This window comes from Protopterus annectens, chromosome 13.part0 (genome assembly GCF_019279795.1).
Source record: "Protopterus annectens isolate FY-2018-M chromosome 13.part0, PAN1.0, whole genome shotgun sequence".
NCBI classification, from domain to species: domain Eukaryota; kingdom Metazoa; phylum Chordata; order Ceratodontiformes; family Protopteridae; genus Protopterus; species Protopterus annectens.
In genome coordinates this window covers 626,665,385-626,689,265 of record NC_056747.1, presented here as the reverse complement: position 1 = coordinate 626,689,265, position 23,881 = coordinate 626,665,385, and the positions used below count along the sequence as shown (strand labels likewise).

Genomic DNA, 23,881 nt, shown 5'->3' with positions numbered 1-23,881 from the left:
ACTTCTTCTCTGAACTGGAATAAAATACCTCTCCATTTGAATCAAACGTTCCTTTATTGTTAACCAACAATTAGAAGATGCACGAAAAGTTAATCACTCCGTAGTAGAGAAATCCAAAGAGACAACAAAAAAATAATAAATCAAGCGCTTTCACCCGTTACTATGACGGGCTTTTTCAAGATGAACTACCAAAAGCTCTTTGTGTGCTTATATACAGCATTTGTGAAACAATTAATCAATTAAAATAATTGTAACAATCAAATTAAGTCAATTAAAAAACAAAAATTCTTTTCTGCTTAAAGCAATATCACATTCATAATGTTTGGTTCCAATGCGTTTTAGTCAAAACATATTCAGAATACATTCATCATATTATTTTAATTCCACTATTAATTCTGTTTTCTACTCTTTTTACGTGTGAATAGTTCGTGTTGTGTGTGTAACTATATAGAAGCCAAAATCAACCCTTACAGTTACTGTGAATGTTTATCTACGCTTGTATATATATTTACAAAAAGTTTTTTTGTATAAGCAACTTCGCTGACATGTTGTTCACAGCAACCGTATTTATGCCGAAAAAACACATCGTAGATGTTGTTCAAATCAATGAACTTTCGTTCTTTCTTTGACAGTTTTTTTGTATTACTTCGGAATACACCAAATACTCTGTCAAAAAACTGAATACAAACATTTTTACGGTTGCAGTATGCATTGACCTGTCAGCGCGGTTGCAATACCATCTAAATACTTGTTCGTACCAATTAAAGCCATAAAGGAAATATAAAATATTTATAAATATTAATATACTAAACTAATAGTTATTATTCCTTAAATTTTAATCTTTAAATTTTAATAAAAATAAGTTAAAATCTTGAATTAAGAATTTGTGATTAAACTGTTTATTGTTTTCTAACCGGGAAGTGTGTTATTTAATTCCGATGAATATAATGTTGTTTCAGGACTACAGTGTTGTTTTGGCAGTAAACAACCTTTGTACTAAGAATTCAATTAATGCTATTACACTTAATTCTAAAATATCAATTAAATATAATAAATATATAAATAAATATTATTATATTATATTATATTAAATTAACTATAATTAATAAATACTAAATATTTATAAAATACTAAATTAACATATAAAAAATCACCTTAATATTATAGATATTATTATAGATATTTGTGGATATTATTTACCATAAAAATATTATCAATTAATTATAATTTAAGTTAAAATTAATTAGGAATGAGTCAATAATTTTGAAAATGGTAAATAAAATGAAATAAAATAAAATAAAATAAATTGTGAGAGTGTGAATATAATTGTTTGATCATATGGGACAATAATCTTTACCTTAAAATGCATCTAGCCTATTGGAAAAACTTTAGCCCCCTTAACAAACATGCACTATTACATTAAAGTTAGGTAAAACCTCATCTAAGAAGTCACTAAGTGAAATGAATAAAAAATATGTATTCTTAAAACAATTCAACCTATTGTTTTGACTAAAAATTTTTTTAACAAATAAATTGTTCATGGTTATTTTCTATTAAAAATCAATAGATATTTATTTAAAATCTTATGGGTTTATTATTATAATTTTGCCCTTCTTAATTTAAGGAGGCTAGAAATACTAATGGCTTCATTAAGTCCTGGAGGTTTTGATGCATTTAGTCTTAATTGCCAATTTAATTCTTTAAATTCTATAGAAGTTTCCCAATCTCCCCCTCTGGGATTAAGGGGAACCTGTTCAATTACTAAAAATTTTAATGTCATTTTGGGGCAATTAGTAAGATGTTTAACAAAAGCATTCGTTTCTTTCTTTTTCCGAATATCATAAATATGTTCGTAAATTCTTTTACGTAATGCTCTTTCAGATTTGCCCACATAAAAACTCTCACATTCCTGACAAATTCCTAAATAAATAATGTCATTGGGAAAATGAATTTGTATTTACAACGCAATGGAAAAACAACATTTTACACTACAGGAGGTACCTGGATGATATATGTATTCTATGGGAAGGTAGTAAAGCAAGTTTGGAAACTTTTTTGCTATACATAAATGAGACTACAAGTTTTCTGAAATTTACATCCAACTTTAGTGAAAATCAGATGAATTATTTAGATGTATTATTAGTGAAGAACATGGACTCACAATTGTTTGAGTCTTCTATTTACAGAAAACCAACCTTCTCTAACACATATCTCCATTTTAGTAGTGCCCACCCTTTTTCACAGAAGAAGGGTATTGTCAAAGGCCAATTTATTAGGGCCTCAAGAATGTGTAATACTGACAAAAAATTTGCTGATGAAGCTCAAACGCTAACAAAGCTTTTTTCAGAGAGAGGTTACCCTTTGGCACTAATAGAGAAAATGTATCAAGAAGTTAGACAAGGAAGAATAGGCATATATAGCCCACTGCTGGGCACAGAAACAGAACCACTTGACTCAGCAAACCCTATACTTGATGCTAAAATGAATTCCCCTATTTCTCAAACTATTTTTAGTTGTACTTTCAACAATGATACTGACCAATTAAAGAAAATGGTTAACAAATACTGGCCCATTTTGATTACAAATGATGATATAAAAAAATGGGTGCCAGAAAGACCGATGTTTGCAAATGCAAGAAATTTCAATCTGAAAAACATGTTTGAAAAACAACCACCAATACAACTTGTTAATAAAGGTGGTAAGATTGGTACATACAAATGCAATAGTTGCAAACAATGTTCTTTTATTGTTGAAACGAATGCCTATTACATTAAATCAAGGAAATTTACCTTGAAGCCAACAGGTTATTGTAACTATGGTTCAAAAGGCATTATTTATTTAGGAATTTGTCAGGAATGTGAGAGTTTTTATGTGGGCAAATCTGAAAGAGCATTACGTAAAAGAATTTACGAACATATTTATGATATTCGGAAAAAGAAAGAAACGAATGCTTTTGTTAAACATCTTACTAATTGCCCCAAAATGACATTAAAATTTTTAGTAATTGAACAGGTTCCCCTTAATCCCAGAGGGGGAGATTGGGAAATTTCTATAGAATTTAAAGAATTAAATTGGCAATTAAGACTAAATGCATCAAAACCTCCAGGACTTAATGAAGCCATTAGTATTTCTAGCCTCCTTAAATTAAGAAGGGCAAAATTATAATAATAAACCCATAAGATTTTAAATAAATATCTATTGATTTTTAATAGAAAATAATCATGAACAATTTATTTGTTAAAAAATAAAAAAAATTTTTTTAGTCAAAACAATAGGTTGAATTGTTTTAAGAATACATATTTTTTATTCATTTCACTTAGTGACTTCTTAGATGAGGTTTTACCTAACTTTAATGTAATAGTGCATGTTTGTTAAGGGGGCTAAAGTTTTTCCAATAGGCTAGATGCATTTTAAGGTAAAGATTATTGTCCCATATGATCAAACAATTATATTCACACTCTCACAATTTATTTTATTTTATTTTATTTCATTTTATTTATCATTTTTCAAAATTATTGACTCATTCCTAATTAATTTTAACTTAAATTATAATTAATTGATTATGTTTTTATGGTAAATAATATCCACAAATATCTATAATAATATTTATAATACTTAAGGTGATTTTATATGTTAATTTAGTATTTAATAAATATTTAATATTTATTAATTATAGTTAATTTAATATAATAATGTAATAATATTTATTTATATATTTATTATATTTAATTGATATTTTAGAATTAAGTGTAATAGCATTAATTGAATTCTTAGTACAAAGGTTGTTTACTGCCAAAACAACACTGTAGTCCTGAAACAACATTATATTCATCGGAATTAAATAACACACTTCCCGGTTAGAAAACAATAAACAGTTTAATCACAAATTCTTAATTCAAGATTTTAACTTATTTTTATTAAAATTTAAAGATTAAAATTTAAGGAATAATAACTATTAGTTTAGTATATTAATATTTATAAATATTTTATATTTCCTTTATGGCTTTAATTGGTACGAACAAGTATTTAGATGGTATTGCAACCGCGCTGACAGGTCAATGCATACTGCAACCGTAAAAATGTTTGTATTCAGTTTTTTGACAGAGTATTTGGTGTATTCCGAAGTAATACAAAAAAACTGTCAAAGAAAGAACGAAAGTTCATTGATTTGAACAACATCTACGATGTGTTTTTTCGGCATAAATACGGTTGCTGTGAACAACATGTCAGCGAAGTTGCTTATACAAAAAAACTTTTTGTAAATATATATACAAGCGTAGATAAACATTCACAGTAACTGTAAGGGTTGATTTTGGCTTCTATATAGTTACACACACAACGCGAACTATTCACACGTAAAAAGAGTAGAAAACAGAATTAATAGTGGAATTAAAATAATATGATGAATGTATTCTGAATATGTTTTGACTAAAACGCATTGGAACCAAACATTATGAATGTGATATTGCTTTAAGCAGAAAAGAATTTTTGTTTTTTAATTGACTTAATTTGATTGTTACAATTATTTTAATTGATTAATTGTTTCACAAATGCTGTATATAAGCACACAAAGAGCTTTTGGTAGTTCATCTTGAAAAAGCCCGTCATAGTAATGGGTGAAAGCGCTTGATTTATTATTTTTTTGTTGTCTCTTTGGATTTCCCTATACAAGCCTAGCCATAACAATTCCTTAGCTATTTCTTCCCACACTATTTACTTCCCTGGACTCCTGTCTAGCAGGACGACTGACATGATCCCCGGGGTGAATTTCCTTTCTCCCATCCAATCGTCAAGGTTCCTTTTGAAGAGGGCCATAGAGGCGCTCTGTTTGACATGTATGGGCAGTCTATTCCAGAGTCTGGGGAGTCTCTGGGTCAGGAACCTATCTCTCCAGCATGTTTTGCTTATTGTGATAACAAGGTTTAGATCCCTGGAGCGTGTGGCTCTGAAGGATTGGGATTTCTTTAAGTGTAGCATGTCCAACAGTTCTGGGTTTGACATAGCCTTGTATGTTAAGCAGAGATCGTCTCTGTGTAGACGATATACGACAGAGTATAGCTGGAGTTTTTTAAGGCAGTCAGCATAGGGCATCTGCTTTAGGCCTGTGATTCTTTTAGTGAGGTACATACCAAACGGGGCGTTGTATTCTATAATGGGTGTAATGAGGGATGAGTACAGTGGGACAATGACCTCCTTTTTTCTGGCTGAAAAGCCCTTAGTGATTAAGTGTGCCACATAGAAGGATTTCCTGACTGTTGTGGCGATGTGGTTATCAAAGGTGAGACCACTGTCCCTAAGTCTGTTATCACACTTTCGGTGTTTAGTGTGCTGCCACCTATGTGGTAATTCTCGGGTACATGTTTTTTCCCATAGGGGATAACTATACATTTCTTGGCATTGAGCCTGAGCCCATGGCTCTGGTACCAAGCATCCGTTTCTGTAAGGCCCTTCTGTAGAGTATCCACATCATTTGGGGATTCAGTAATGGCTCCCAGTTTGCAGTCATCTGCGAACATTGTTAGCCAGAGTCCCTTAGTGTTGGCCTGTACTTCAGAGAAGTAGATACCAAACAAGAGCGGTCCCAGGACTGAACCCTGAGGTACTCCACTGTCTGGAGCTGGATTTGGAGTCGGCTACTTTTACAGTGTGGGTTCTGTCAGTAAGCCAGTTGGCAACCCATTGAGTGACGTAGGGATTAATGCCCAGCTTAGTAAGTCTGCCTATGATTCCAGAGTGGGGGATGATGTCAAAGACCTTAGCAAGGTCCAGATAGGCTTTGTAGACCACCTTACTCTCATCCACAGCTCTGGGTGGGGTCCAGTGTTTGAAGGTTGCCAGTGTCTTTGTTTATAAGTTCCATGATAATACATTCCACGGCCTTGCAGATTGATAAGCAGGTACGCAGAGTAGTCGAAAGTAAGATGGGAAATGAGGAATTTGGATTCAGATCAGGATGCACAACTGACCTAATGTTTGCAGTGAGACAGATAGTTGAGAAGAAGCTAGAGAGGAGGAGAGAGCCCAGTTGGGCACTGCTAGACATGGAGAAAGCATATGACAAGGTCCCAAGAAAGCTGATTTGGGCAGTACGGTGGTAGTTTGAAGTCCCAGAAATTTTGGTAGAATTAGTGCAGGCTATGTACAAGGACCTGGTGGCTCAAGTATGAACAGTGTTCGGTCTCACAGAGGGGCTTCCCAGTGGGACTAGGTGTACATCAGGGTTCAGCTGTGAGCCCACTGCTGTTCATACTGGTGATGGACTACATTAGCAAACAGGTGACAGGGGATGGATCAACAAAGTCGCTGTATGCAGACAACATGGCACTACAAGCAGACTAAGCAAGAACTTCAGCAAGGAATAGGGGAATGGAATGCAAAACTGAAGGCACATGGGATGAAACTATGTACAGATAAGACAATGGTAATGGCAGCAAACTGGGGGTAAGCAAAAGAAGCTGAGAAATGAGATAAGAAGGGAAGACAGTGGAGCAGGTTAGCAGCTTCAAGTGTCTGGGAGGGGTGGTGAAGGTGAAGGAAAGTCTGAATAAAGAGGTCAAAGCTAGAATTGGAGGGGCTGCAGCCAACTGGCATAGAGAGTCAGGTGTAGTGTATGACATAAGAATGCCAAAGAAACTGAAAAGTAAGATGTATGAAACAGTGGTGTGACCAGAACTACTGTATGGTACAGAAACCTGGGCAGTAAAGGCAGAGCAGATGAGGAAGCTAGAGTTGATGGAAATAGTGCCTGAGATGAGTGGTAGGATATATGCACCCTGTGAGACAGATAAAATGAGGACATAAGAGCAGAAACCAAAGTATCTCTAATTGCAGAAAAGATCAAAGAGAACAGATTGCGGTGGTTTGGGCACATATGCAGAAAAGCAGAAGACAATCTGGTGCTGAAGATTTTGGGACAGACAAGAAGAAAGTAAGAGGAAATGAGGGTGTCCACTAAAGAGGTGGATGGACTGTGTAAGAGATCTGCGACAATCAGGCATGAATGTCGAAGAAGGCAGTAGTGTACCATTGAATCGAAGGAGATAGCAAAAATTAACACAACACCCTGACCCCATATAGAAGAAAAAAAATGGGAAAAAGAGGTTTGATGATGATGCCAAGTTGAAGAATGCAGGACTAAAGGAAACTGGTGTAAATGTGCAGTGTCATTCAATGCCGATAAATGAAAGATGTGCAGAGAACCAAATAAAACGAGTTCAGTATAGTCTATGAGGGCTGTTAGAACCACTGTAAAATTACCACAGTATAAAAACAAAACAAAAACTTTTAATGACAACTAGTTAAGCGCTTTAATCCTTGTAGTATCAGACTTCATCAGAACTAGTGTAAAAACTATTGCAACTACTTACATACCTTGTATAATCAATCATATGTTAAATTTCATCCTATAAAAATCTACATTAATTAACCATTGATTACAATAAATAAAATCACGTGTTATGATTAATGAGGTATTAATCAAAAAATTAAAAATTTCTAAAATTAATGTATGTTCCTACAAACTGTCACACTTGTAAAACCCCATTTTTTTCTTATCTATATAATATTTTTTAATGTATTATAACTTTGCAGAATGCAATTTTAAAATACTGTGAGGGAAACAGCTTCATTCAAACTTCGGTTAACACTTGCATTCAAGCGAGTCTGCTACCATAATTCCCTGTGTTCTCATTTAAGTTCCCAGGTACCCCCTCTTGGATTTATGGGGCTTTTTCCATCACAAAGAAATAACATATTTTATTTTCATTGCATAGTAATTTGTGGTCATATAATGCATTGTTGTGTTAGTATTGCATTTACCTATATTGTAATTATGTAGGTAAATTCTTTTCTTAAGTGTACATTCAGTTTTTCACACATAATAAAAGTGGCAGTGGTCGCAGTATGCCAAAAACACAACCCCAGAGTCACAAAAAATATTTAAATAAAAGCCATCATTGTAAGTTTTCAATTTCAAGGGATGTCCTTCACTTATGAATTTACACTGGGAGCAGACACCCCATCTTCTCAAACTTTTATCGTGTTTACTTTTATTATCCAAATCAATCTTGTTGTTACCCCGTTCTAACTTTTCTTTGATATTCAGGTGCCTTGTGTAAACAAAATGTGGTCTAGTTCCCAATATCTTGTTAACAGAGTCATCGTGTTCTACCCGTTTCCAGTTACTGATAATAATCTGCTTGACTCTGTCACTTCCAATAACAGATTTTAAGACCATGGTTTGCTCAAAATTTTCATTGTCATCACCTGGGTTTTCAATAATAGGGATAGTGTTACCCAAAATGGGTACAAAAATCATTTTCTCCCTTTTCTGAATTATGTCTGTCTTTATTTTCTGTAATCATGTCAATGAATAACCCCTGTATAAAAACATTTCAATTAACTCTTGTATCTCAAAGAGAAACTGTTCATCCTGGGAGACCAACCTAGATATACAGACTATCTGTCCTTTAACAGGTCCCTTCTTTTGGTAGAGGGGCGACTACTTGAAAAGTGTAGGAAGTCATTTGAATATGTGGGTTTTCTATAAAGTCTAAACTGAAATTTCCTTTTTTCAGAGAAGTATTTTGTGCTGAGTAAGAGACTTTAGAAAATCTGGTGTTATGGTGGGCTTCTGCTTAACCAGCCTTTCTTGGAACATGGTTGGCCTAATACATCATCCAAAATTATTACAGTATTTTGACACAAAATCAAATTCTTCTTCGGCCCTTAGATAAGACTTGATTCATATGTTGAGAGCTCCATTAACATCACTGGAGTACTGCCTCCTTTTCTTCTCATAAATTTCCATGGAAAATACTTAAGGGGTTGTTTTTTGCCCGAAGAAGAAATGGTAGCAAAAGCTGGTCGCATTTTTATTTTATCTATTTTTTTTTTTAATATTATTTGTGTGCCTTCACCTTTTCCAGCATTCCATCTTTTGAAGTATCTACCAGATAAAATTCAGCCAGACCAGTAGTATCTGTTTTTTTTTTTTTAATATGTTTTATATTTAAAGTGCATGCACTCTTTATATTTCAGATTGCAACATCAGTCTCATACTCTGGCAAACTAAATCTTCTGAAGCTTTTGTTTATTTAAGTGCTTATTTGTTTTTTGCTTTTTTTTTTTTGCAGGGTCTGAAAAAAAGTGAACAAAGTACTATGCTGGAACTCTTCCGTCAGAGGCTGCCAGCACCAAATGCTGGAGGAGATGTTACCACTTCCATATCACTGCCTACTCCAACACCTGAACAGGAATCCTCCAGGATTCGCAAACTGGAAAAACTAATTAAGAAGAGACTGTAACCATAAGCATGGAAGCTTCTACTTCCCCGAGTAGTGGCATCCATTCACAACTATGTGCAACTCCCAGTTTTTGCCATATGTGGCGTAAATGAGGCACATAAATACAGCTGTCACTCCTGTATTGGATTTTTTGAGTGGTATAGGAGTACAGCTGAAATGTGTTAGATTTGGGTCAGAATTCCTTAGTTCTGTTCCAAAGGATGAATTTTTACTTTGTAGATAGAAACTGTAAAAGAAGTGTCAGACAAAAAAAATGAATGAATATTGTAAAGTAATAACTGTATTTATACTTCTAAACAAGGAACTGTCAGACAGCCGATCTACCTTATGTTGGGACTGTCTGAACATCTCTTTTCACTCCATTGAAGCCTGCTAGGACACTACTGCAGTTCAGTCATACCCTTACAGCTACTGACTCTGCAGTCACACAAGGATCCCTTTGTGTATCACCCTCCAAGGATATGACCTTTAGATGGAACTCTTTGTTGTACCCCTGCCTGCCCCCCCCCCCCGGATTTTGACCTTTTAGATGGATCTCTATAATTTTGGCTGTAGATCAAGCTTGATAGACATTGTTGCAGAGGCAAGTCTTGGGATTGTCAGGACTGTCATACTAGCTGGCTTACCAGAGGTTGCCATTCATTTTTCTAGTTATCTTGAGAACATAACATGTAAAGATGCTACCTGCTGCACACATAGTTAGGTGTCGTAACTTTAGACCTTCTAGCGTCTGCTGAGTCCTCATTGTACCAGTCAGTATTCTGTGTTTCCTGTAGGGCAAAAGATCTGCCATGATTAGTTTGTCTTGATCTTGCGAGAACCTAAATGATCCCTGATTCCATATTGCTGGCATCACAGGTAGAAGTATAACAGCTATATCAGTGGGATAAGTATGAATGTTCTGAATGAAAAAATCACATCTGGCTTTAAAGTATCATCTGTAGCAGGGAAATTAAATTGGTGAGCAGTAGACTCTACATTTAAGTGACAGAGCATGCTCCTTCTATGTTTTGTTGATTAATCTGCATAACTGTAAATTAAGAATTTATCTTTCCAAGGCTTGGCCCTTCCTTATGAGTCTGCCATTTATTCAAAACACAGATAAGAGATGGCACTTGTTGGGTCCTAGCTTCGTACCTGAATGACTTTTCAGGGGATAATTATCAAAACTTATAGACATTCACACTACACTATAAAAGTATGTGAATTGCAGGAACAGGGACTAAAACGTGAAAGTCACCAAGTCACTTTGCCAATTGCCCGAGGCAGTAGTGATCTTGAGGTTAGAACAATAAGTGTGGGGCATTAAAGGGCAGCTGGGCCATGTGGAGGAGGCACAGGAGGTAGAATCCTGTGTACTGAAAACATAGGTGTTGTAATTTATTCTGTATGCATGCTAAAATTCCATGATTCGGAAATATGTTGAAAAGCCATTCATTAGTCACTCACAATTCCACAGGCCTTAGTAAACTGCCATGTGTGTTGTAAGTGTCTCTGCTGCAATATGAATTCTAATCCATGGGAGTTCGCTGAAAGTGGATGTTTGTTCTTCATTGCGGACATCCAGCCTGACCTGTGCTGTTCCTTTACCAAAGGATGGTGTTCTGTCACACAACCAAAAGGACAAGCAACTCACATAATTTAAAAAAAAAATTTTTGCCACAAAAAGCAGTATGCTGTCAGTCTTTTCAGGGTAATTTCCAGAGAACAGTAAGTACCCGATTTGTGGCCCTTTTTATTAAAGTGTTTGGAATAGTTTTCCTTGCAACTTGGATGTGAAACTCTAAAAGTTGTGAGGTCCATGTTAGAACAGTTAACTAATGAGTATGAATGTGGAAGGCAAGTTCTGGCAAAGGATTTTTACTTGAAATTATTTTTTTTTTTGGAAGAAGAGCAAGTATCCTGCTAGCACTGCATAGTTTTCAGTAAGATACTACTGTAACAAGGAAACAATTTGAAGACCTACCTTTTCCAGAACAAGCTTGAGGCCTTGATTTAGGCAACGGTCATTGTGAATTTCCTAGTGGTCCTAAGACCAGAAACCTTGGGAAAATAGAGCAACCAAGGAAACTAGTTGTGAAGGAAATTGTAGTCAGGGAGCATGGGGGCTTAGTGACCCTGCCAGTCCCAACAAGACCTGAGGATGTTGGACCTTTTTTAGATTTGCCTTGTACACTCACATGTCACTGACTAGTGTTTGCTTGTTCCTAGCTGCCCTGGTCCCTCCTAAGGCAGATAGTGGCTTTAGGACTCTTGCTGCTGTGTTGGCCTCTGCTGAGGTGTTCAAGATGTGTAGCTCAGATGCCAGTTCCCACACATCTGCAAAAGGCATCTTTTCCTCTCTCTGAATTATGTGAGTCTGTGCACACGCTTGCTATATTAGTTGAACTAATTCATGACCCTGGCCTTTTTGACAATTGACACTGAAAGCGTTCCCTGTTTGGGTGGGGAGGGATGTCTTTTGTTAGTGATGTAGGCCCAACACCCACCATTTCAGTACTGCATGTCAGAGGTACCTTCCTCTAAGAAGAGATGAGAATCATTTCCCCCAGATTTCTTGGATTCTAAGTTTGAAATGGAAGACCCTTCCTTATCCTCACAAATTTCCTTCCCCATGGGGCAACACATAGATGTTGAGAAAAGTCTTTCTTTGGTCTGCCCTTTGGAGAGATTTTGAACCTCATGAAGGAATATTTTAAGTGAGGTTCCAATTAGGTATCAGAATCTAAGAAAATCTACTTGATGTTTTTGGTGTATATATTTTTCTAATGTGCTGGGGGGGGGGGGGTTCAAGCTAGATAAAAGACACTGTATGCTTCCCATTGTTAAGGCGACCAGGGTCTTAGCCCATTTTGGAAAGAACATGTATACTTCTGCCTTGGAAAATAAGACTGTCAAATGCCAGATAAATGTAATAAAGTATCTGGGTGAGCTCATCTAGTGGATAAAGGGCATGACTTTAGAGGTCACAGATGAGACTTTGAAATAAAAGTTGCAAACTAACCCAAACTGCTTCTAAAATGGGCAAGCATACCTTTAAATGTGAATAATTATGTAGTAAATGCTTGTAGCAGTTCATTAGCAACTGGTACTGCGATTAGAAAGCGTGTTTGGCTAATATTACAGACTGTACCAGAAGGATGTTAAGTGGCAGTCACTAAATGCCCCTAAGGGTAAGATGTTGCTTTCTTGTCCTCCATTGCAGGAGCCTTTCAAAAAAGGTGAGGGGAAGAGAAGAGAAAAACTATAAAATCAGTGAAGCAGTTCCATCTGCCCATTCCAAGGTGTGATAGAAATTATTCAGTTAAACAGTGACCCTTTTGCAAAAAAAAAAAAAAAACAAACCAAGGTAGAACAGTTTAAGTAAAAAGGGCCTTTGAGAAACAAACATGCCTGAATAAATGGCAGAATCAAGAGAAGGTAAGTAGCCTCTCCCTCAAAAAGACCATTATTAACTGTGCTCCCAGCCTCCTCCCCTGTTCCTTTGGCAGGCAAGACATCTCATTTAAAGGAGAACTGGTGCATCCTGACTACTGATAGGTGTGTTAGGAAAATTACATTAATTAGCTACAAATTGGAGTTCAAGGCATTTCTTCCTTTCAAGGAAATGCATCTCATCTCCCAAGATAGGGCTTATCTGGTACTCCCTGTATTAGTTCATTTCATTTGTGTGGGGCAGTAAAGAGAGTCCATCTGGAGGAGTAAGGAAAACATTTTATTTCAGGCTGTTTCTCATTCCGAAGAAAGATTGCTGTTGGAGAACCATTCTGGATCTGTCATGGCTAAAGAAGCTGTTAAGCTTTGTCATGTTCAGGGTGCTGACCCTTCAGTCAATGTTCTGTCTTTTATCCCAAGGACATTTCTGGTCACTTTAGACCTATAGAGTATAGCCACAAGAATTACAGACAGGGTGGAACAGGACAACTGTCAGTTTACTTTGTCCCTTTGAGCTGTCCACAGCCCCTTTATATTTAGAAAATGCTTAGTCCTGATATTTGTACTTTTAAGGACATGGGTGCAGTTTCTGTGATTTGCATTTTAGACTAAGATAGCAATGTCCAGTTAATTCATTTTTCTATGCTGTACAGCAATGTCAGAATTAGAATATCTAAGTAGTAGGGGTGTTGGGGGCCCAGTTCTCCACAGAGAAATGAACTCTCATTGCAGACATGTTTCTGAAATGTTTGATTCAGTTTTGAGGTTTGATATTTAATTAAGCAGTCAGTTTTGTGATATCACTTTTTAGTGTCGATCACAGCTGCATTGCATTTATGTCATGCAGCTCATAAGTGACGTACACTTACCCCTACCCAGATGACTAGCTGATCCAAGCCACCTACAGCTAAGGGCATTCAGAGGCCACTGAAGTTTACTGTGTACTGTTTGACCCACCTAGTCATCGTCTTGAACCTGCTTGAGGTTTTCATGGGGGCTCTGTTGGAGACAGGCATTCACCAGCTGTATTCTCCCAAAGACAGAACACTTTAGTTGAAAGCTTATTTTGTAGATCTGGAAACTAGAAACCATAGCTGTCAGACAGGGTGCTTCTCAGAGCTTTAGGACATGCATTCTTTCCAATATTAATTATCCCTTTAATCAGGTTGCACATGACAAAAATCTGTTGAAACCTCTGGAAGCTTTGTCAGCTGTACAGCCACCCTCTGCAACAGGAGAATACCTCTCACTCCATCCATCAGGAAGGAATTCTGTTGGTGGGCCAAGTGGCTGGATTAGAACCAGGGCATATCTGTGGTGGTCCAACAAGAGACAAACCCTTGAGACAGATGCCTTGGACTTTGTACCAGACTGTCATGCAGAAATGCATGGGCAATGAATGCTTTTGTCATCTCTTAGGAAGTGGGCCATTTGTACAAACTCCCCTTCCCCCAACATGTTTCAGAAGATCAGAGTGGACAAATTTAAGTTTTTTTTTTCTGGTAAGTCCTCATATTGCCAAGACAACTGTGGCTCTCCTAGCTTCTGCAGTTAGCAAGGAGGCTCCTTTTTTATCAGTGCACCTTCTTCACATTAGACAGAGGAGCCCCTTCCCTCTAGGACAGAAATAGCCTGGATCCTGTCAGTCTGAAATCTTTCAAGGGACATTTCTCCAAGGAGTTACTGTGCATCCTGCATGGTACCTAAAAACCTAGCACTAGGAAGACTTATTTGCCCAAATGGAGCAGATTCTTATAGTAGTACACTCACAAGGGACTTAACACCCTCAGACTCAAATCAGCTCAAGACCCTTCATCATCTGACAGAGCGTTTGTTTTTTTCACAAGACCATTTATATGTCTCTTAAGTTGCACTTTTTAGACATTACAGCTCTTCTTCCCATGGATCCTGCCTTTTTTAGTTATGCAATGCTTACAATTGATGTTGCACTTAAGACCCAACCACTGAAAGCCAACACTTTCTCCATAGGACCTTAATTTTGTGATACAAAAATTAACCTTAGTTTCCACTGAGCCTAGCTCCCCAATGTCTGTCAAGTGTTTGCTTTGAAAAACTTATTTCTGGTAGCTGCCATATCATATAGAGGAATATATGAGCTGTAGGCCCTTGCATGTAAAGATCCTTGTACTTCTTTTCATATGATAATGTGAATCATAGAACCAAACATTATTTCATGCCAAAAGCTGCCTCTGAGCTACCGCTCAACCAAAATATCCAGCTTCTTTTTACTGTTGTCCAAACAACAAATGAAAAGTATTGCAAGCTACTCTTCCTTTTAGCTGTGCATCAGAAACAATGTCCTGAGAAAGAAAGAGCGCTAAAGACATCTGACATGAAGGACAGATATCCATCTTCCATTAATTCCCATGGATAAAGATTTGTATTGCAGTAGTGCTATCTGTACTCAAACTTCCACAGTTATGGTGAGTTACTCACACAGCTGTGATTTCCTTACATTGGAACTTCACTCATACTGTGACATTCACTTCATATTGTTTCTGCCAGAATTATTTAGACACCTCAGAAGTCTGTTCTCAGTCCTAAACTCATTCTCCTGTTGTAAGAGATTTCTTTTTTTTCTATTTGACTTCATGCTGCAGAATGAGTTAATAGTTTAATGGACTGGAATGTGCTGTATTTACAAACATTTAACTAGGTGGTGGTTGTTCAGAAATGTAGGTGTTGCAAGTCTGTCTCTGAATAAAAAAAAAATGGGCTTAAAAAAGATCCACTAAATTGTGATGACTTAATGTCTGGTTACTGCATTGCCATTTGTAATTCTTCCCAAAATCAATGGATATGATCATAGTCCAAGGCTGTTTATATGAGTATCAGTGGGGAGTGCACTATGTTTGCAGTTTTCCAGGTTTTTCTACTGTCAACCCTTTCGTGCATTTCTGTCTTGCTTCTGTAACCCCGTGACTTAGTGGATAGGATATTGCTTCAGGCAGTGCCGTTTACTGAAAGTGTAAATTGCAAGGCCAGGTTTTGCAACAGCTCTTTTGTAATCTGTTTGTCAAGATACACTATTCAGCAGAAAGCTAGTGTTGTATAAATATGCAACCATTCTTACTGTGCTCGATATGCAGCCATTGTGCATTGCTGTTTTTAAAAGCAAAAACAAATGTAGCCTGCACACTGTATTTTAAGAACAATATGCTGAAACATTTATTTACATTGTCTTTGTCTATCTGTACTCATTTTGGCAGCCATAGGGTCATTGTGAAAATGACTTTTATTATGGTTAGTGCATTTTGAATTAAGTTGTATTGGTCAAAGCAGCTGGTTGGTGAAGGAGTTGGCAGTCAGGAGAAAGAAAGGTTCATTTTATCCACACCATCTCAACCCTCAACCACAATGGCTAATCCATAGATGTCCCACCGTCAGCAGCCTTCTGACTGTGGGAGAGTTGCACTTGTTTTCTACCATGTCATAACTGTCATTGTGATAACCATGGGAAGTGACATGTTATTGAAGGGTATTCTGAAGACTTAGGTTTTGTGTATCAAAGTATTCTTAGAACCTTTCTATTTGCTACCCCCTGGTGCAAAAGTGCCTGGTACTGACTAGGAATCCATGGCCATGGGGAGAACTGTCACTGTGCTTGGCAGTGCACTTAGTCTGAGAAGGACTGGGAGGTGTTTTCTCCACATCAGACAAACTTACGCTTTCAAGGATATAGATGCCTGCTCCTTCTGTAATGTGAGCTGGGGCTGTTAAAGGGCCAGCACTGTCACCATTTCTGCCAGTGAAACGAGTCTGATACTCCAGAAGCCATCTAAGTAATGCCCAATGTCCTTCTTGCCAAGATCCAGATATGTTACATGTCTGTGTCAGGATCCAAACTGGTATATTGAATATGTAATGAAAAATGAGGTAAATTTGCATGCACACACTATAGCACCACTCTATTTCAAAGAAATGAGAGCCCCCCCTAGAGGTAGGGGCCCTACCTCAACCTTTCAAGATGCATTTTATCTGGGTCAAATTAACATTAATAAAATAAACAATAGCTTGCTTTCCCCTACTGTGTAGCTTGTGCTCATTTCATAAGTTCTCTTTATTACTAATTTTCTGTTTGATTTAAAAATTGGTTCAGCATAAGTGTCAGGTTCACTGTCCCCATGTCATGCCATCCATAAATTGGAATATTCTTGCTAGATATATTATGCCTCTTCATAAGTTTATTATTGTATTCCTTGCATTTGACTGAGGCTTTATGCTATACTAACCTGTAGAAGTTAAGAACACTAACTTACACAGAGCTGTGAGCAGAAGCCCTGTCCTGAATATATCAATGTTTTGGTTGCTTCTCCTTTGCCCTTATCCATTTCTTTCCTTGTGTATTCCAGGGAGATTTGATCTGCTGTGGTTACTTGCAGCATGCAGTTGAGTCACACATTGTGTTCCAGGACTTTGGCATCTTCACCAAGAAGTGCTGTTTTCTGAAATATAACTTGACATTTGTCTTATTTTTCAGTTGTTATGTATGATCCACCCCCTTTTCCTTTCTCTTTTGCTTTACTTTCTATTTCAAACAATGCAGCATGTCAAAAATCATACTGTCTCAGTCTTTGCTCATACAAGCCCCTCCATACTTATTTGATCACCTTAGTTTCCTCAGCTTTGGCCATGTACAATAAAAGGATAATGTCAACATCTGTGGCATCCAGTTCTTGTACTGTGCACCCCAGAATTTTATTGGGTTTCACTACTTTCCTTTCTCCTTAGCTAGGAGTCCCCAAATTTCGCCTCAAAGAGGACTCAACTCACCACATTCAGCTCACTGGGAAGTCAACCTGATTTTTTTTTTCAAATGAGGCTTTGAACCCCCCACATCCTCTGAACTTGTATGTACTAGCTCCACAATTGCACAGACACTAGAGAAAGAAGAAATTCATTTAACAAAAGGAATCACTGCTGGCCCACACTTAGAAACTGCACTGGCAGTGTTTTTCTGTGGGGAACAAAGAAGTCTGGGAGTGCAAAGTCAGGGAGCTGTACTTGACCAGAAGGAACCACATTAATTTTACACTTGACAAGCTATAGTAAAGCTAGTCCTTTAATATTTCATAACATAATTCAGCTTAGGGAGTGATTTTTATCCCCAGATAATTTTTGTTTCCTGTGTCCTACTTCACCACAGCAAGACTGTTTTCCATAGGGTTCCTGCACCCAATAATGCATAACTTTTGCAAAGTTTAACAGCCCATAGTAAAAGCCACTACAGGTATGAGGAGAATGCCATCCTCATTTCCATGGCTGCTATAGCAGTTTTTGTCTTTGCACTGTATGTATTACTCTTGCTTTACATTGACTTTTCTCTTCACATTTCCGTAGCCACTACCATCTGTTTCTGTTTCTGCTCAGCATACCAGTTTCCACTTCAGTCTGTCATTTTGGCCCCTACTCCCCTTACCTTTTAATTTGTCTACCAGCTTTCTCTGAATCAGAGTATCAAAGGCCATGCTGAATTCAAGATGCAACATTTGCATGGAATGTCCCCTGTCCCTTGTACAGGATTTTTTCAAAGACCTTTCCTGTTGGGGAAGTGAGTCTAACAGACCTGCAGTTAACTAGTTCATGACTAGGCCCACCTTTTTGCAAAAGAATCACTGTTGCCAGCCTCCAGTCTTCTGGTAACTCCCTAGTAAGTAAAGGAAGACTACAAACATTTTTATTTTGGGTCACCAAGCACTGCTGGCAGTTCATTTTTTTGGGGAGGATTTTGCTCCTGATGCCTGCTGGCGGTTAAACCCTCTCTTGGTCCATCAGCCCATTTGTTCCCATCACCAGCCAACAGCTGACCGAGAGGGGTCATCATCAAGACAGCTATGAGAGGTGGTTCAAGGTATTTTTATTTTCTCCGTGACCTTAGTGTGTATACACCTGGTGAGGTATGAAAATGAGCATTCACTGTCCTGTCTGTAGAGGGTGTCCCCTCTCTTATGTAAAGGGTATGTCCTCCAAGCAGCCCTGCTCCTTCCTTTGTGGCACAAGCGGTTATATCTTGGGTCTCCACCAAGGAAGTTGCACTGCTTTGCATGCCTTTGGGTGCACTACAACCCCACTGTTCCATAGGAGAGGCTAGTTTGGCCCTACCATTTCACTCCTCCTCCTCCACTGCCTGGCTCCTGCAATGCTTGGAACTCGAACCCCAGGTAACTGGGTCTTGGTTAGGTCCCCTTTCTTCTGCACCAAAGAGCCAGGCACTGCCAATTCCTTTAATAGCCTGAGAGATAGCTTATCTGACCCTTGTATCTTATCTCTTGCATTCTTTATATTCTTATTCACTCATGTCCTCCCTGTGGTCACATGGGTTTCCTCCAGGTGCTCTGGTTTCCTCCCACATCCCAAAGACATGCTGTAGGTGGATTGAACACTCTAAATTGGCCCTAGGTGTGAGTGCGTGCATGCATGTGTGTTCCTTCTGTGGAAGGTTGGGCGCTGGGCTGGCAACTTGACACAGTAAAACTCCACTGCCAAACATGAGCGGACAGGTGACCCGCTGAGGCGACCCCTAACTGGGAAAAGCCGAAAGAAGAAGATTCACTTATCAGTCTTCCATCTATCCATGCCCTCATCCATACCTGGTCTCCATTCCATAGTAGTGCTCAGGTTTTTCTTATTTGTAAACACAGAGCTGAAGAATTCCTTTGGTAGTTCTGACTAATTTGTGACATTTTCAAATGTCCCTTCCTGCCACTATAGTACTTTCCTTCTGATTTCTTCTGTCCTGTGACATATTCGGAAACTTTTTGTCATTCCTCATCCCCATTGCTGCCTTCTTCTTTACTCATCCCTTGGCCTGCAGATGAGATTTATTGCCTTTTTTTTTGAAGAATTCTCTCTGATTTTCTGTTTGCCAATTTCTCATCCTTGTAATAAGCTTTCCTATTTTAATTAATGATCCATTGTTCATCTCATTCAGGCCAGACAGATTTAATTCTACTTCAATACAACCAGGTTCTCTTGATCCACAATTTTGTAATTCATCTCTTCTTTCCTAAATGCAGTCCTGCAGCTCCTGTACTGTTCTCCTGTCCTGCTTTCCTTTAGTGTTATTTATTAAGTAGCTGAATTGTACCCTTCTGAAGTTCAATTGTTACCATAGTCATGATAAATTATAGCTCAACTTATTTTCACACCTTATGCATTAGATAGGACTAGGTCAAAGGTGTACACCTTTCTGTTTGGTTATCACCGTCTGCTAAAGACAAGCTTCCATCAAAGCTTCTTCTTTTTCCATCTCTCTGTTAACCCTCAATGCTGACACTTTCTACTTCACTGATGGAAGATTAAAGGCCCATGAATATGTCTGTCCTTTTTACCCTCTCAGAAATGCTGCTTTTTGTGACTTTCCTAATTTTTTCTTGGACCTGATAGTGCTTGTACTGTAGCTATCCACCAGGCAAACACTGATTCTGGTATAGCCTGAAGGCTAGCATTTTCTTTCTCCTTTCCTTTCCTTTTCTTTGTTCTCATTTTTCTCTTAATATGTTCATACGTAGACAGGTTAACTATTAGGCTAACTGCCATTACAGGACATTTTTAAGCCTAGCCAATTTCTCTTTTGGTGCTTGAATTAACCTGTCTCGTTTAGTGTTAAATTGGCTTTACCCATCCCATGGTCAATAATTGTATATTACTCCTTGTGAGAATACCATGGATAATTTAAGGGGACCTATGTGTAGGGTAAAGCATTTAGGAATTGCTCTGTCCATTAGTAGTACAGAGGGCATTCAAACCGAGTAGAAGTCAGTCTCCCACGCATCTAGATCCAAGAGGCTCCATATTAGGCTAGCTGCCCTTACAGGACATTTTTAAGCCTAGCCAATTTTTCTTTTGGTGCTTAAATTAACCTGTCTCGTTTAGTGTTAGATTGACTTTACCCATCCCATGGTCAGTAATTGTATATTACTCCTTGTGAGAATACCATGGATAATTTAAGGGGACCTATGTGTAGGGTAAAGCATTTAGGAATTGCTCTGTCCATTAGTAGTACAGAGGGCATTCAAACCAAGTAGAAATCAGTCTACCACGCATCTAGATCCAAGAGGCTCCATATTTGACTAACTTTCATGGAAGAACTGGTCATATTTTGATACCATGGTTAAAAAGTCCTTTTCTTTTGAGCTGTCCCCTCTTTAACAGTTTGAAGGGTATATAGCAAAGTGCAGTGTAATTTGTCACTTGACAACAAGAGAAGCAGTAATGATTTTTCTTACAGCCTTTGCCTTGAGTGCCGTATACTCAGTTGGTAAGCTGATTTCTACTGAACATAGTTTGAATGTGTTGAGTGCATCAGACTGCTCTTGGAGATACGTGCAGATGTGTTTGTTTTGCTGTTCCAGCTTGCACTTTTGTTGAGTATAAGATGCTCTACAGTTCAGTTCTAGTGACTGTGCACTTCTTTGTATGAGTAAAGAAACATCTGAAATAACATGTACATATTTCCCATTATTAACCTTCTTCTCCATAACATTAGCTCTCCATTTGAACCATTTTCCCCATGTAGTGAACTATGATTGATATGCAGTGTCAGTATTACTACTTTCTTTGTTATATGGCATAAATCTTTGTACATTAAGCCTTAGGTTGGGAAATAGTGATTCATTAGTGATAAAGAATATCATACAGGGATTATTACTCTCAGAATTCCAGGAATGCACCATGCCTGGACAATACAAGGAGCACAGAGTTTGTTCTTACCCCTGACTTAACTGTTTAGTCTTTTCTGTTATAAACCTATAGTCATTTCTGGAAAAAAAAGCTTCTTATTTTAGAGGTCATGTGCACTCTGCTGTCCAGCATTATATAGAACTATGCCTCATGACAGGTTGACCCCAACTTGGCCACACTTTAAGCAGTTGTTAATACCTTGGACTACATGTTCATACTTGCCCAGTTCACACACTGTCCTTTCATTTTCTTAAGTGCTTGCGATTTTTGTTAAGTCTGAAATTGCCACATTGCCTCCCATAGGGCAAATTTACAAAGTTCCAGATTTTAGACCTCGTGCTTTGTGCTGGTGATAAACTGCACCACATGTTGTACTTTACCTGTGCTTATTGCTGTTTTGCTGGGCTGGCTGTTTTAAAACAAGAAATCTGCACAATATAGTTACATTCTTCTTGAGTTTTTCACATATCATGGTGTTACTATAAGAAACATTTCTTTTAGTAGTGGTATTCAGAGTTTTTATCTCTTGTTTAATTCCTGTGAAGAAATTCATAACACTGCTCAGGGATGGCCTTTAAAGCTTAACTTTTCTGCCAGCTCCAGTAATTTAAAAGCTCCTTATATCTGAAAGCTAATTTTCTTTTGTTTACCCCTTGTAAGCATTAAAAAGTGACCTTGACTGACACTACAAAATCAGTGCTGCTGTTTATCTGCCTGCTGTGTTGTGCACCTGGCTGTAGAATTGTCCTTTTTCTTGCTGACCATGGCAAGCACATTTTGCACTTGACATTATCTGATCTGCGTAGCACAGGGGTCTTGAATTGTATTTTTGACTGACATTTTCTGTAATATCTAAGACCATCTGTTTCATTCTGAGTTTGAATTGCTGTCATTGTACTCCTCTTTGTACCACTGAATTATTATTTTAAGTTAAAATACAGTATTTGAAGGGATGTATAATGTAAAGCATTTTTGACAGAATAAAACGAAGTTGAAGTTGTCATTGCTTATTAATTGCACAGACTTGAAGTAAATACATTATTTATTGTCCTTTACTTATTAGTTTGGAAATGTTTGTATTTCTTCTTGTGATCTCCTGATTATCTTGTTTTAGATCCTTGCCTTCCCAACATGCATACTTTCTCATCGTGGTGAGTATGGTATTTTGCTTTTCGCAGTCTTGGGGCTTAGTTGTCATAGAAAACTGCTGTGGGACCCATAGTGACCACTATACAGAGATCTCCTTCAGAAAGGGAAGAGCACAGGACAGGCAGTTTTAGGGCAGAAGATGGCATTTTATAGATTTCCACATTCTTTCCTCATACTGAATTTTAACATTGTAGTGAAATTGCTGCATTGATGTTCCCAGCTGTGGATCATTGTTTTAGTCTGCACTGTTAGTGGTCTCTTCGGTAGCAGTCCTTTGACAAAAGGTCAGACATGTTAACAGTCCTCACCTGAAAGTAATTACATCAGGTCAATCCCACTACTTAGTACCTTTACACATCTCTGTTGCTGAAACTGAGAGTGGCTCATTTGCACTCAAAGCAAATGGTTTCCTTGTCAGAGCCTCATCATTTCACCATTGTGTGTGGTGTCCAAGCCAGTGTTAATATTTAAACTTTGAAGTAACTGAATATCTTTTAATTTGCTTATACTGCATTTATGACCGTAGATTTTTTTTAAGTAGGCAAGTGTACTCTTAAAAGAAATAAACATTGTTGCTACAAGACAGATAATTCCTTTGTCTTGTAGTGAAGAACAAACTTTGTGGTTGGCATTGGTATTTCAAAAGCCTAGAATTATCCGTTTCATTAACTGACTTGTTGCTAATAGAAGCAGACAAGCTAAGAAGAAAAAAAAAACATAACTATGCCTAATCCTTTGGCTGTGGTCTTATTGGTTTGGGGAGACTGAATTAGTGTCCCTGGATATCAAACTATTGCACACACAATGCTAAAGATACATTTTCAGTAAAGTAGTATAGGAGGTGGTAGTGAAGTTCTGTGAGAGATGTAGTGGGTCATGGCAATGCAGCTTGTTGTATTAATAGTAAAAGCGTAAACCATTCAAGAGTCTGAATCTGCAGCACTTCATGAAGTGATTGCATGTGACTAGAAATGTTGCATTTTGTTCAGTCAGGAAGCTGTAGAGAATGTTTTTCTTTCATTTTTGTTATATGTGCAGAACTTTGTTTGCTTTGTAGTTTATGTAGTTGTCCTGTAATTTTTGTCATGTTATACATTGCATTGCTATGTAAATTGTGTGAATGGTGCAGGAAATGTTTTTCCAACTTGCTTAATGTCTTTGTGGTTTGTGGATACCTCTTTCAGTAAATATTATCAAAGCTGTGACTGGTCTCAGAGAGAAAATGAGTAATTTCCACATTACATTTTCCTTCTTGGATTTGCCACACTTAAAGATTGTCTCTTTGATTG

The 23,881-nt window shown here is 37.5% G+C and overlaps 1 protein-coding gene across 1 annotated transcript in view; it reads left to right on the top strand.

Annotated features, from left to right (window-relative positions):
- VPS53 (VPS53 subunit of GARP complex) overlaps positions 1-18,365 on the top strand; it is a 1,983,995-nt gene extending 1,965,630 nt beyond the window's left edge. The window contains exon 22 of the mRNA XM_044054290.1: positions 9,135-18,365. Coding sequence (XP_043910225.1) covers positions 9,135-9,305 — 171 coding nt within the window. The 3' untranslated portion in view covers positions 9,306-18,365. The remainder of the gene's footprint in view (positions 1-9,134) is intronic.
- Positions 18,366-23,881: the final 5,516 nt, after the last annotated feature.